General features: G+C 46.4%; 1 protein-coding gene across 7 annotated transcripts in view; it reads right to left on the bottom strand.

The window, feature by feature from the left end:
* Positions 1-1957: 1957 nt before the first annotated feature.
* Positions 1958-14668, bottom strand: part of CARMIL1 (capping protein regulator and myosin 1 linker 1) — a 308332-nt gene continuing 295621 nt past the window's right edge. For 4 of the 7 annotated variants that reach the window (XM_053223218.1, XM_053223219.1, XM_053223221.1 and 1 more), the window contains 3 exons: positions 11882-12022; positions 9444-9590; positions 1958-3002 (listed from right to left, as the gene is read on the bottom strand). In XM_053223218.1, coding sequence (XP_053079193.1) covers positions 2866-3002; positions 9444-9590; positions 11882-12022 — 425 coding nt within the window. In that variant the 3' untranslated portion in view covers positions 1958-2865. Of the gene's footprint in view, positions 3003-9443; positions 9591-9919; positions 9945-11881; positions 12023-14668 lie in introns of those variants that run through there. The other 3 variants (XM_053223220.1, XM_027040448.2, XM_053223222.1) reach the window with 2 other exon arrangements.

The following is a 14668-nucleotide window of genomic DNA, read 5'->3' as shown; positions in this document are numbered from 1 at the left end:
GGTATCTTTCTTTTAGGGACGTGTGAAAAATGGCAGACTGTTTGTGTCCCACCCCCCCCAAATTGTTATGGCAAAGCCCCAACCCCCAACGCGGTGGTACGTAGAGGTGAGGCATTCGGGAGCTGATTAGGTCATAAGGGCTGCGCCCTCATGAACAGGATCCCTGCCCTTCAGAGAGTCACCAGAGACCTCCCTTGTCCCTTCCACCATGTGAGGACACAGCAAAAAGCCATTTACAAACCAGGAGGCAGGACATCACAGACACCGAATCTGCCAGCCCCTTGATCTTGGACTTCGGGCCTCCAGGGCTGTGAGAAAATGCTTAAGCACCAACCACCCCCCCCCCCCCCACAAGTCTATGGTGCTTTTGTTATAGCAGCGTTCAGGGACTAAGACAGAAATCCTATCTTCATATGTATTCGTGAACGTATTCACAAAACAAACACCAAAGCCCACATGTCCTGAGGGAAATGCACTGGCCTTCAGCTCAGCAGATACCCCGTGTTCCTGGACTTGGTTAAGGGACCCAGGATGCAGAGGACTGTGGGGGCTCGGTTTCTCCAGGAAGCAGAGGCCGAGGTGGGACTAGACTGTGGGGATTTTTGTGCCGGGGAAGCGTCTGTAGGGGACGCGTGCGTGGGAGCAGCGGGCGAGGCCGGCACCCACAGACCAGGCTGCTGGCGACCACCTGGGGAAGGCGAGGGAGAGGCGGCCTGGATGGAAGGGGCTTCTGCTGCTCTCAGTCCCGGTCAGGCCAAGGGAAGGCTGCCCAGTAGAGGCCGGGGGCAAGGGTGTCACGCTTTTGGCACGAGGGCCGTGCTGGGCCCGCAGGGGTAGCAGGTGCAGGCAGCCAGACCCCCACAGCGCTTTCCCTTGAAGGGGCATCTCAACAGGTATGTCCTGATCATCAGCACAAGGGGAAATGGAGTCTCGCTCAGCCGCTCGCCTCCCTGGGCCACAGGGCTTATCTGTATACACTCCATGTCTTACAGTATTGCTCGAAAACCCGCACGGGCTCCTGCCACATACCGTCGAGTTCCAACTCCAAGGCCAGTGACCATGTGGCCTTTTCCCGATGCAAGAATCCAGAGAGAGATCTCAGGTGGGGTCCTCACCACATGCTGCTCCAGGTGAAAGGGACCTTGCTCGCTCGGAGATGAGCACATTCTGCTGTCTCCCCACTGACGCCTATGGCCTGACGTGGGTCACATCACACATTTATGGGGGACGCTACTACGAACCAGACCAAGTCCCTGTACGTGCGAAGGTATTGCTTCAAGGCCCTGCACAAACGTCCCCTCCTCTGAGGCCTCAGCGTCACAGACAGAACTAATGCCCCCTTCCCACTGCAATCCGCTGACCACGAACGCAGGCTCTGTCGTGCTGCATATGGTGTTAACTCACCGAGTCCCGTCTCTGCCCGCGTGTTTCTCCAGCTTACACATCCAGCAGAGGCGTCTGTTCCTATGGGCGTGTAAGACATTATGACATTTATGTGGAAGGAACAATCTGTGTCTTCATAGAATCTCATGCAATGGCAACAAACCACTCAGTCCACATTTACTGGCACTCAGTCTGTGTAGGGGTGTGTGTGTATGTGTGTGTGTATGTGTGTGTGTGTGGTGGGGAAGAGTCATGTCACACACGCCCCGACTCCTATAATTCTTCTTTCCAACCGTCAACCGCACTGCTTGTGAATTCAAAACACCATTCACGCTTGCACCCCTTTTAGGGCCCTTGATCTGAGGGAACGGGGAATGTATCAAACTCACAGACTCTTGATTAACTTCCTCTTCTTCGCAAAGGTGAGAGCGGACAATGGATTAGCGAGTTACATCTATTTTGAATATAACAGGTTTGATTATCTGGGGTCTGTGATCATTCTGGATTTTAGAAACACGAAGTTCATTACGACGAGCCAATCCTACATTTACGAAAGAACCAGAGAAGGCCAAAATTCCACTTGTAAAATCATTTTATTGGTATAAATATACATATGAATAAAATACCTCAGCCTGTAATGTAAGTGAATATTTGTGAAATGTCTTAAAAAGAGTAGTGTTTTGATTTTTTTTACAGGTGTCCAAGTATTCTTAAAATCATACATTAAAAGCTAATATGCAGACAGAAATTATAGGCCTTCAAAAAACATGAATATTCATAAAACCTCATTCCGATCAACTATGTACATGAATCCGGGCACATGGTAAGATCAGCCGTGGGCCTCTTTCACCCTGTTCTTAACTGGGCTCCTGGATGCTATCGCAAAGGTCACCGACCAAACTTACGTGGACAGTTCCACATCAGGAAGGAAGAAGTTCCCCAGGGGAGAACGTAAAAACCATAGCCAAGATCTAATATATATAATTTATACAAATTATTTATTAGTGTGCTCTGTTAATATACTTACAATGTGCAATTGCATACATCAAGAATAAATTGCTCTCTCGAGTCAAGTGCAGATCTGACACGGGTCCATGCAGCGGTACCCCACCGTCAGCCGATGGTGATACTCGCGTGAGGATGTGTCCAGGTACTTGGATTACTTCCCCAAACTCCTCTCGCGGGGCACACTGTCGCTGCCTCCGAGAAATTCCAGTAGGGCCCATGGAATAATTGCTGGCTTTCACTAAAGGCATATGGAGGAATGCTTCGGAATCAAATGCCGAGGGTCGGGAGAAGACGAAACAAATGTACTTTGATTACCAAAAAACCCAAATGGGTCTGTTTGTTTTCAAAAGGCAAGTAAAGAAAAGAAGGGAAAGGAAAAGAGCACCGAGAGAACTCAGGAGGAAGCGTTGCCCTTGACTGCTCTCTAACGGCTAACAAAGCACCCCTGCACTGAGACTTGTGCACCGGGGACCTTTACACAAAAATAAACTCTCTCTCCGCTTCTTCCCCAGAGTCGCTAGATTTGCCGCCTTGGTGGCCGTCTCTACTGGAGGACCACGGCTTCTGTTCTGGATACTCCTGGGCCTGCTGGCCCCAGCTTCTCCTTGAAACTGGAATGGAAAGGGGAAGATGTCATTACGGTTGGTAGGGTACAATCGACGGCCTGACCGATAGTGGGGGGAGATGCAGGGGCCCCGAGGGGCGGGAGGAACTTGCTAGAAACGACTTACCAGCTACGTTTAGAGACTCGAGGCAGAGATGAGAAACAAACCAACAAAAACAGAAGCAAATCAAAATGAGAAAACACAAAAGCAGGCCATGAGAGGGCACAGCTCTCACGGCCGTGGTTGAGAATCTGGGGGTGCTACGGATAGGGGAACTGATGGGGGGCCCTCCGACCCCTCACGCACAGCCGCCCCTCGTGCGGCCAAGGCAACAGGACAGACAGAGCCTGGCAGAGGCGCCGCTGGACAGATGTCCCACCTGATGCCTTCTGCCACCATCTAGACCTGGCTTTCTCTGCTCTGGGGCCACGACACGAGGAAGGACCCAGCAAACCTCAGTTCCTCGCGCTAGGAAGTGAACAGTTCAAAGCCTTGTGAGAACAAACAAATACTGCCTCGGGTGCGGCCAGTCCTCTTGGAACCAGCCTCCAGGTGACAGAACTGTCATCATGGCTGCCTGCTCTGATCCCATATAAATATGAAGGACCCCCCACCCCGCGACTTCGCACAGCCCTGAAGGGAGGGGTGGAGAATTACTGGGCTGGAGCCTTTGTTATGTGTCCTGTCGGGCATGCGTGCTTCAGGACTGATACACCTCACAACGCCCTGGCGGGGAGGTCTTGTAAAACGTGGAATTTGGATTTAAACGAGACCTCTCCCTGCAAAGTGCATGTTCTTGACAACTAGATCAGAGCTTCGCGGGTACCGTACCTCAGGGCGATTAAGGCTTATTACATATTACTCACCAAATCTTTTGTATAGATACCACTTAAGCCAAAAATACCAAGCCCCACACTTTGTGTGGCTTGAAAGCAGACGAAAGCTACCTCGTCACTCAGAAGTTCAAATGATCCAACTAGGAACACAGGCCTGGAAAGCGACAGGATCCCGCTGATGTTTCTAATGACCTTGACTTTGGCAATTATGCTAAAAACTCCTCTGGCCAGGAACTGGCTATTCAAATGCTTAATCCATTAAAGAGCGGTTCAGGAAGTAAAAGCTCCTGAAACCTGACAGTTAAAATGCAAACATAATAAAGTATTTCTCTTGCCAATCTGGTTGTGGGGCCAGATTCTGATCTCTAGACAATAAAAACTTAAATGTAGTTAATTACATTAAATGGAAACCATCCACCCTCCTCAAGAGGATAAACTTCTCAAATCTCATTGTAAAAATAAGTAATTTTTTAAAAGCCTGACCTCTTTTTGCCTAACGCCTTGGAGCAAATTCTCAGATGGAAGGGAAAAGCAAAAAATATTACAACTGCTTTTATTTTTTCGCTTGAGTCGTGTAAAAAAATAATAAACGTCCTTTGAAAGTTGTCAACCAATCAGGTTTGGGGGCAAAGGTAAATAATTTTCTAAAAATGGCTTGTTTTTTAACACAAAATCCATTTGAGAGTAATCTACAAAGAACTCTCTAAGTTTTCAGCTTCTGCATGTGCTACAACCAGGAGGAAGGACAGCAGATTTCTCATCATCTCCAAGCCACTTTGCAATAATCTGACCTCAAAGTAGACCACTGCTAGTGAAATCTTGCTAGAAAAATTTATTCATTCCCTTTTGAGACCAACATGAGCTGTTCCTGTGTATCAAGTGACTCAAAAACAAATTTCCGACGCTACAGGTTCAAAAGAAGAACCCAAAATGGTGATATACTGCTTATTTGACTTCAGAGCAACCACGTTGGCTCTAATTCTTAGATTCAAAAGCTTTCCATTCCGCCAGTATTTTAGCTTCCTCAAAATCCCAGGGCCTCATTCATGGTCTGTGAAATCAGAGGACTCTCTAAAAATGGACACATTCATGCCATCCAAAATGTTTATGTCGCAGGTAAAAAACAAAAGCACCCTGGATGGACCCAGGTCGCTGGAGCGCAGCTAACTGAAATTCAGAGAGATCTCACATAGCGGTCTTCAGGCAGAAAGCAGACCGTCCTTCAATCTGCATCGTTAACAAGTTAACAGACTGGTTTCTGGGTCGGTGACATACACCCAATACGAGTCACGAAGGCACAAATTTTAATGCGTCCAACATAGTCACTGAGAGGAATACTAATATGGCCTTTCTAGAGGCCCCACAAAGCAGTTCACTAAGGCACTGACGCTATTTAAAAATTCACTGATTAAACTCTTGTGGATGTGAGCGGGATCCCGAGACTAGTCCCAGGCTGGCATTTCCTTAGCGTTACAAGGAGGTGCGTGAGTGGACAGGAGACCGAGGCAGGTGAGATCAGGGACCTAAAATCACACCAGTGGCCAATGCACTCGCTCTCCCAGCCTCCCACCTTCTCATTAGTCCAGATCGCTGGTAGGAACAACTTTGTAGGGGGAATGTTCTTTGTTAAGGTAGTTTTCCAGTCCTTAGGCAGCATCTATTTGACTGCATATAATTAGGATGCTAATTACAATTATATTGAAGTAGGTTTGGTCAAGCTCCCACTGACGAATAGTCCCAATAAGATTACGTCTGCTTGAAACTTAAAACTCTAGAAGTTATTCTAAAATATAAGATTCAGGGGGCGCCTGTGTGGCTCAGTTGGTTCAGCATCCGTCTCTTGATTTCTGCTCAGGTCACGATCTCACAGTTTGTGGATTTGAGCCCCATGTCAGGCTCTGTGCTGACTGCACAGAGCCTGCTTGGGATTCTCTCTCTTCCTCTCTCTCTGCCCCTCCCCTGCTGGCACGCTCTTTCTCTCTCAAAACAAACAAACAACAAACAAACAAACATTTACAAAATAAATAAGTGGAATATAAAATTCAGGCTTTTTACTAATTCAGATGAACCTTCTCCTGAGCAGCCTGACTTAATGGTCGACTTTATACAGGATAAAGAGAGTCAGGTTGCCTTACTACACGTCCTCAATGCAAGTATTCACACCGTTAACGTGCTGGGGCGTCTCTGTGTGTCTGTAGATGTGTTTGGTGCCATCCCACAAACCATTAAAATGATAAAAAAAAAAGTGCTTAAGTCAACAGGCTACTCAACATAAACACTGTGTGTATACTCACATCCCGTCTACGGTGGCAATGAGTGGTGCAGGAAGGATTAAACGTGAAATCTGTCATTCTGGAAGATGATTTGACTTTGCATATATACATGTATCATATACACACAGACACACGTGCTAATTTAAAGCTTCCGAAATGTGCACATGAATTCGGAATTAGAGATGCATTTGAAAATTTGAGCTCTTCTCCATTTTAAGTCCCACCGACATCCATCTTTCCCACGAGGAAAACGTGAGGACCTTAAAAATAATATTCGGTAGCCAGCCCTGATGTTTTTATACTTTCTTGGCAGGAGCCAAAACTGCTGACCAATGGTTAAATTTCTTTTGAAGAACTCATACCGGGGTAGCAGAATCCAGATCTAGTGAAAAAAAGTAGGACACAGCACTGGCTGACAGACCGTAAGCCACAGCCAGATATTTTGCTGGTTACAGGTTGGATTATGGAAGAAGCAAGTGACATATAAAAGACATCTCAGAGTAAGATGGCCCGAACAAACAAGGTACATCATAATATATACAAAGCCAAACCAACTATTTTCTTCAAGAAAACAGGACATACTCTAATGAAAACATCACAGCTTATAATTAAATGCAAGACGGGAAAGGACACGAGATTCAGAAGTTACAGATATCTCCAGTAAAAGAAAGCAAGCATTTTACCTGTCCGGTCAATACTAAAATAGCCACACAATTAAAACAACAACCACGATAAAAATATGCAGCATGCTTTGAGAACAACAGCTTCTGTTTGTCACACGGATACACGATTTAGGAAAATAAGAAAGCTGTTTTAGCTTACAGGAAGCCGCTCCTGAAAGATTTAAAGGAAAGTACACAGCACGGGCTAACAGAATTGCTCTGCTAAATGCCGTTTGTTAACCGGGAACTATTCAGAAAGCAGACTGCTTTGGAATTCTCAAGGATGAAGACAGGCAGGTGGGGGAATCGGCACTAACAAAACAGTATTAAAATATGTGACATAAAATTACTTTAATTGAAGCTCCTGTAAAAACTACTTTTTTGGTTCCTGTTGCTATTTCCAGAAATCAGGGCAGAAAAGCAAACACAAGATGGTCCTGTTTAATTCCATCACACTGATACAGCCCATCGGAGGAAGAAGTGTAAGTCCAAGAGGTCGTGGAAAAATCTGAGCCAGTCACAGAACTTCTTGCCTTCCTACGATCTGGCTTATTCCTGTGGCCAACCTTTTTGTCCTATCTCAAAGCCTTCCTGCAGGACTGGTGCGGTCCTGGGGCTGGTCTCCTTGTGTGTTACATGAAGCGCTTTCAGTGGCTTCTGGGAAGAAGGAACACTGTGCTCCATCAAGGTGCTTTGTTAGGTAACCAAGTGATAGAAGTCGACCGACACGATAGTTCAAATGTAAATTTCCCAAATCTAGAAACATCTATGTGACCTTCTCAAAAGGGGCAATACAGAGATAGGGCTTCTGATTTAATACGCTCTACAAATAACCCGGCCTCTCTTCAGAAAACAAATGTCTTAAGTGTTCGTTTATGTGACTTTTCTGTCACTTGAAGATAACAGGTTTTTCTGAAAATATCAGAGAAAATCTCTTAGGAGACGTATTGTAAGCATGTGTCTGTAAACGAGTCTACCACGCAGGAAATCCGGGTGCGTGTGTTCCAACCAAACTTGATTTACAAAACCCAAGTGGGTCATCGCGTTCGTTTGTTTCTTACAGGGTCAAACATAGGATTCCTCGGTAGTGTCCGTGACATCACTGGTATTTATTGATTTTAAATTTTTAATTGAAGTCTGGTTGCCATATAACATTACGTTTGTTTTAGGGAGTCCTTTAAAAAAGTGAAGAGCCAAGTCAGTTGGTTTTTCTCCGGCAGGCGCTACCCGGCCCAACCAGAATGTTCATCTGTGACCTATAGACTTCACTCTGTGCTGTGGGGCGTGTCCTTAACCCCACCAGCTCCACCCCATTAGCTAGCGGTGGGGGGGAGGGGGGGGCGTAGATCGCCAGGCAGGTCGGAGTGCACAACTCATCCAACGGTACTGGCCAAGAAAGCTGGCCCCAAATGTTGCCCGAGGGAGACAGCAGATGCCTTCTGGCTGCTGTTTTGGTTTGTAAACCTCTGTCCGGGAAAGTCCTCAAAGACAACAGTTCCCACCGGAGGCGCCGTAATGCAGCCGGTTGTGAAGCCGTAAGGTGGGTCTCGTAGGAGGTGTGTTATCCGTAACAAGGTGCGCAAGTTTCAGAATGCTTTATCCTCTTGCAAGAAAGAGAAGTTATTCCTATAATCGGGTCACTTCCATTAACTTGCCGTGTGGGGCGCTTTCTCAGAAGGCCGTGACGGGCACAGAGTTGCAGCTAGAATTCTGGGCCACATACTTCATCCTTGGGAGCCTAAATACACTCACGTATTAACCCCTGACAGGTTTACCGGAAGAAAAGTGCCCTGTTTCAAGGGAAAAAGTACTTTAAAGCCATCTCACATATCAGAATATTCTACCTCTTTTTTTTTTCCTTTTATGATACTAAGACTTCCTTTCAAAGATTTTCAAGTCAGATTTATAAAGAAAGTTATTAACCAGCAAGATCAGAAGTGCGGAGTCACAGGAAAGACATTTCCTCTCTGAATCAGCGAGGCTTGCTCTAACATTTCCCACTGGAGTTCAAAGCCAATTTGAAATTAACAGTTTGAAATTGACAAAGCCTTTTTTGTCTCCTGGGACTGTCTTCACCTGAACGGAACACGACAGAACTCACCACCGTGTCTCACGGAAGGCAGATGGCAAAAAGCAACGGCTGTAAAATAGAATCAACTGTCCTTAGAGGTTGAGACCCTTAACTGGTACTTTACCTTTCTCACTGAAGGGTCATTAAAAGTCCAATGAAAGGTTGCGGGCATTTCACTGATCCTTTCCTAAAACAGCGTCAGGTAAGGTGTTAGGCCAATACCTTCTAAAGGCAGAAACTGTACTCTAAGAATTTCTCCCCCAATCCCAATTACAGTCGAACAGAAGAGTATAGCGAGACCAAGAGAACGGGAGGCATGACCCACATGTAAACCCACATGATCACGAAAACTGGAGAGGACAAATCACCCCACTCCAGAGTAACTCGATCCTCCTTGGTCGAGTTTGAAAGTTTAGATTTTGAAGTCGATACTTTTTGCCCCAAAGGGAAGGACCATCCTGTTGCCATTTAGAAAACCAACATGGGTTGTAGGAATAATCCCCGAGCCAGTCCTGGGATAGAAGTTACTCAATTAAAGTTTGTTTTTGTTAGTGCCAATTCATAAGCTTTGGGTCAGTGAAGGGATGATAAGCGAAGGCTCTAACCATTTGTTGGCTGTGACTTCCTGTGCCCAACTGCCTTCACCTCCTCTTCTGCAATCGTGGAGTACAGTTTTGAAGATCTTTTCCCTCCACTGGAAGGCTTGCCAGTGTCATGATCTGAATGTCTTTTGTAATAATCTCCTCTTTGCACTACTGAGGAAAAGGGATTCATTTTACCCTTTACATTAGCAAATACATCGATGTGTTGACATTAATATTAAAGACTATTAAGAATTAAATATCCGAGAACCCGCCCCACTTAGGCTTTCGGGAACCTACAGCATTGGTCCCGCACACACCATCATCTACAGAATTCAACAGCCAACATTATGGAAATGTGGTGCAAAATGAGGTGAGCTCCGAGTCTGCCCCCAAAAAGGTGCTAACAAAAGGCCCCCGCGGTATCACTTTGATTCCAGGATGGATTAACGAAAATCACATTCACTATGGAATAATCCAGAAGAATCAGAGCCATTTACCTGTTTCAGAAATGAGTTGGGCACGCTAGTCCAAAGGGAGGCACAGAACAAGGAAATGAAGTAACCAGCATGAATAACGTACAAGAAAATAGGAAGGAGCACATCAGGAACGTTTTCTAAAGAAAAAGACAGGGCTCACAAGTGGCTGTCATCCCCGGGCCGGCGCTGCCGATGAGCTAATTAATAAACTGAAGTCAGAGTCTTAGCACCTTGGACATTTACAGGCTGTTCTCAGACGGCATGTATATTTCAACTCCATTTCAATACCAAGTGACACCACCAGGATGATCTCTGTGCTTAACTTATTGTGGATCCCAGGGGCAAGCTCTACAGTCCCCACCTAGAAAGATGGGGGCACGAATCATCCATGGTGTTTGCTCTCAAGGGGGAACGAGGAAAGGAGTCACACATCTACCCCAGAGCTCGGAAATGTCTGAGGAGCAACTTAGTTTCTCAGGAAAGAACACAGGACTTTTCCAAAGCAGCTAAGGGTATGCCAGTGGCTTCCACTCTTCACCCTCCGTGGCACCCCTTCGTACTCAGGGGGCTGGTGGGTTACTCGAGCCCTTGTTTGTAATCATATAGGCATCTAGAAAACATCGCTTTTCATAAACGTTAAGCAATCTTCAAAACCTTGTAAGTAAAGACACAAAGCAGTTGCAGAAAGAAGGGGAAATGAAGGCACAGTGGGGGAGGGGCTGGCTCAAGTCGGTCTGACTCGGAGGTTCCTTTTTCTACACGAAGACTCGCGAAGGCTGTGGCTCTAACGCCAGACCCTCTATTTACTCATTCCGTGTAAAGTAACTGTAGGCGCTAGCTATCTTTCATGGCTTTGGCTACTCAGTTTGACATGAGTGGTTTATCAGCTTTGGTCAAATCCCTACCTCCTTTTATTTACAGCTAATAGGTGAGGGAAGCTTGGACCCACCAAATGAATCTGCAGGATGGAGAGGAGAAAGCAGGCAGTGTTATTTTTTTTTGTTGCTAATCATTTATTTTTATTATTCTCCTAAGTCACAAAGATAGTAGTCAGAAATACTCTCCATTAACTTCAACACAAGACTGCCATTAATAAAACAGGCCAGTGGAGGAAGATGTCAAAGCCAGAAAGGTCAAGGAATTCTAAAAGCATCAAACATCTAAAATAAAACAAAGGCAGCCTCAAACCATAATGAGAGCCATCTGGTCATGGGTAATGACTCGTGGGGCTCCGGAATTTCTTCATCAGCGGGGCTTAGAGATGGCAATTATACTTTATGGAGGGTAGAACCCAAAAGTCAACAGTGTATTTAACAGAGCGTGGGAGGTGGGTGACAGAAATGCAGGGGTGCTGAGGCCACCCTCCACTCATAACTCTTGATCTGATTCTGGGAGATGGGCACCCACGTCCCAGGATTATCTTGCTCTGCTCCCAGCAGATTAAGAGGAGCAAAGCTGGCCCAATGTCGCCCTGAAAGCGTCCAGGCAGGTGCCTGGGGAATAAGGCATGTCTGACTTCATGACTAAGCGAGTGTAATGAGCTACGAGTCTCCCCCCCAACCCCCCCAGCCTGCGGGGGCTGCTTATGAAGCACAGTGATAGTAATTCACAACCAGGGGAAGAGTTCTGGGAAATAATGAGACCTAGAAGCCTGTAAGCGGCACCCAATGAGTCACAAAATGTTTAAGGCACTCCGCACCTGCTGGGAGCCAGTTCAGGAGCGCCTAGTGATTACAAAGAAGGTAAACCTTGGGTTGGGATGTCTGCTACGCTTTCATTCTGTGTATATGGTCCTCTGTGAAGATCCAATGTCATCGATAAGGCTGAATCAAGCTTCTGAACTAGGAAACTGCTCTGGTCCCAAAAGTTTAGTCCAAGGAATGCTGATTTAAACTCTAGGATACTCGTCAAGACCAGGGTTAATTCCCTTCTCTTGAAAGGACTCTCCTTGGAGAAAGCTAACAGAGAGAAAACATTTCTTACCTTCCTGGGAAAGTGTCCTGGGACTGGGCTGGGGGCTAATCTGCCCATCTCTCTCCTTGTCCGAAGGAACTTTTTTCAGGACAGGTGGGAGAAGAGCAATTTTCGACGAGCCAGGGCTGGATGGGGAGTCCGGGATGTCCTCTAGGGAGACACAAACGCATGAGTCCAGCAGTTGCACAAGCTGGATTCCTAGAACATAAGCCAGGTTCATCTTGAAATACGAACGGCCAATCACTTTTAAAAAGTATCCTAGAAGTTTTCTGGCCAAGACGGAGTGTCATGTCTCTGCAACTAACAGCGATATACAGTAGGGAGAAAAATAACTGAAATTTATAAAAGGTTACAATCTCTAAAACTCACAGATGTGAACTTATGTCGCTGACACGGAATTTCAGTGAGCTGGTATTTGAAAAGGACGCTGCCAGTAAGTCAATGTTCCTTTGCCTCAGACACAGAGGCTGTCTGATTTTCTTAAAATACGTGATATTTATAACCCACTGCCTTTACCTGTTGTCCAGTACAGTGGTCACGTCACACGTACACACGTGGACACGTAGGAACATGGGCACACGTACCTATATACACATACTGAGACCACTAAGAATAACTTGGAATCAATGGGCTTTTATTTTTTTTATTAAAAAAAATTTTTTTTTTCTTAATGTTTTTATTTATTTTTGAGACAGAGAAAGACAGAGCATGAGCAGGGAAGGGGCAGAGAGAGAGGGAGACACAGAATCGGAAGCAGGCTCCAGGCTCTGAGCCATCAGCAGAGCCCGATGCGGAACCGAACTCACAGACCGCGAGATCATGACCTGAGCCGAAGTCGGACGCTCAACCGACTGAGCCACCCTGGCGCCCCTCAATGGGCTTTTAGAACCAGAAGGACTTTGGTGACCACTGTACAAATGAAGAGATTAAATGATCCGCTGAGGGAAAATGACAAAACTTCTAGGGTTAGAACTCTAGTCTCTTAATTCTAAAGGCTACTTCACTCTCTCTGAAAGGATTTACTGAACTGCGCCCTTTTCTCCGCCCTATTGCCTGCAAGGTTATTTGAGCTTGGTGTGTGTAGGTGTGCGTGCACGCGCGTGTGCGTGTGTGTACAGAGGGTTCTCTTCAGCCTTCGCCTTCCAATTCAACTCCCCTCCCTGCGTCACTATACACACAGGCTGTCACCTAACACCGCGGAAGACCTCTCCCTGCTTGGGGCGGTCTCTCAGAGCCGAGGAAGGGAAAGGAGGTGGCGTATTTGAAAATGCCTGAATTCTCAAGCGCTACGAAAACAAACGAGTGTGCTAACATAATTCTCGACAGACTAAGTGCTAAGAAATGAACGGACACATTTAACAAATTGAAAACAGAAGCTCCTTGCAACAGAGTATTGGGAATCCGGCTGGTTTTGCATTTGGAATCGGCCGCTGGGGAGCTAAAGTACAAACGAGATCAGGTTCGTTTTAGAACGGTTTCCTTACCGCAGACGAGGGATACACTCTGCTGATGTTTTATTATTATTTTATGCCTTCTCTCTCCCCACTCTACCATGAAGGTATTTTGTGTTGCACCAAGAAATTTTTTGTTCCCTATCATAACTTTGGTCTGCAAAGAGGTTTGAGCAGAATCAGGCAGTCCTAAGTGATCTGCTTCAAGGGTCGGCTGCTGGGGGGTGACTGCAGGGTGTCTCTCTGCGGCTGCTCTTTGGAGACTGTGCACCGGGTTTCTTGAGGGACCAATGGGCTGTGAAGACCGGAGGGCATTAACCAGCTGGCCGCTTGGTGAATGAGAGGCATGTTTGAGGGAAAACGGGAAAGACCCACAAGCGGAATGAGTTTGGACGCCTGCGACCTTATCTTTTCTCATTCTACCCAATCCTCTGCGTGTTGGCGAAGGACTACGATGAGGCGTGCGTCTTACTTTCTAGTGTGCACGCCCGTGGGAGTGGTCACCCCTACAGCTGGGGGTCCTAGGGTCCGGCTACCGCTCACCAGCTGTGTGGCATGACAAACTTGAGTGTCCCTGGGCCCCACACTCCACATCTGTGGAACGGAGCTGTGGTGAGGACATTAGGAGTTTATCCACATAAAGCACTTAGCACACGGCCTGGCACAGAGTTAAGATTAGCAGAGATGAGGCGCCTGGGCGGCTCGGCCGGTGAAGCGGCTGACTCTTGATTTCAGCTCAGGTCATGATCTCACGGTTCGCGAGTTCGAGCCCTCCATCGGGCTCTGTGCTGACAGTGCAGAGCCTGCTTGGGATTCTCTCTCTCTCAAAATAAAAAATAAACATTTTTTACAAAAACATTAGCCGTGATGATGATGGGCATAATCTGACTGTATATCTCTACCTTATTTGCTTATCATTACGGGGGAAAAAAGTGAAGATGCGATATGGGGTTCAATATATTATCCACTCTATTTTTGCAAATGTTTAAAAATTTTTTTAAATAGACTGTTGGAGAAAAACAAAGAAAAAAAAAACCGTACAGGGAAGAACTAATGCAGGAGAGAATAAGGCAGAGGCCCATCCATTTCTAAGATTTTTAAGCTTCTTCTATCCTTAGGTTTTCTAAACCGAGAGCCAGCAAGCTTTTTCTGTAAAGGGCCAAACCTAAGTGTTCAGGGTCTGCAGGCCAACGGCCTCTGTCACGACTACTCAACTCTGCCGTCTTAGCGCAAAAGCTAATACAAACGGCACAGCTGTGTGCTGGTGACACTGTATTTACAAAAACAGGCCCCTGGTTTGCCAAGCCCTGTTCTAAACCCTCAATATTTCACAGAATCTGGGGCG

Source organism: Acinonyx jubatus, chromosome B2, assembly GCF_027475565.1.
Source record: "Acinonyx jubatus isolate Ajub_Pintada_27869175 chromosome B2, VMU_Ajub_asm_v1.0, whole genome shotgun sequence".
In the NCBI taxonomy this organism is placed as follows: domain Eukaryota; kingdom Metazoa; phylum Chordata; class Mammalia; order Carnivora; family Felidae; genus Acinonyx; species Acinonyx jubatus.
This window is presented reverse-complemented; position numbering and strand designations above follow the sequence as displayed.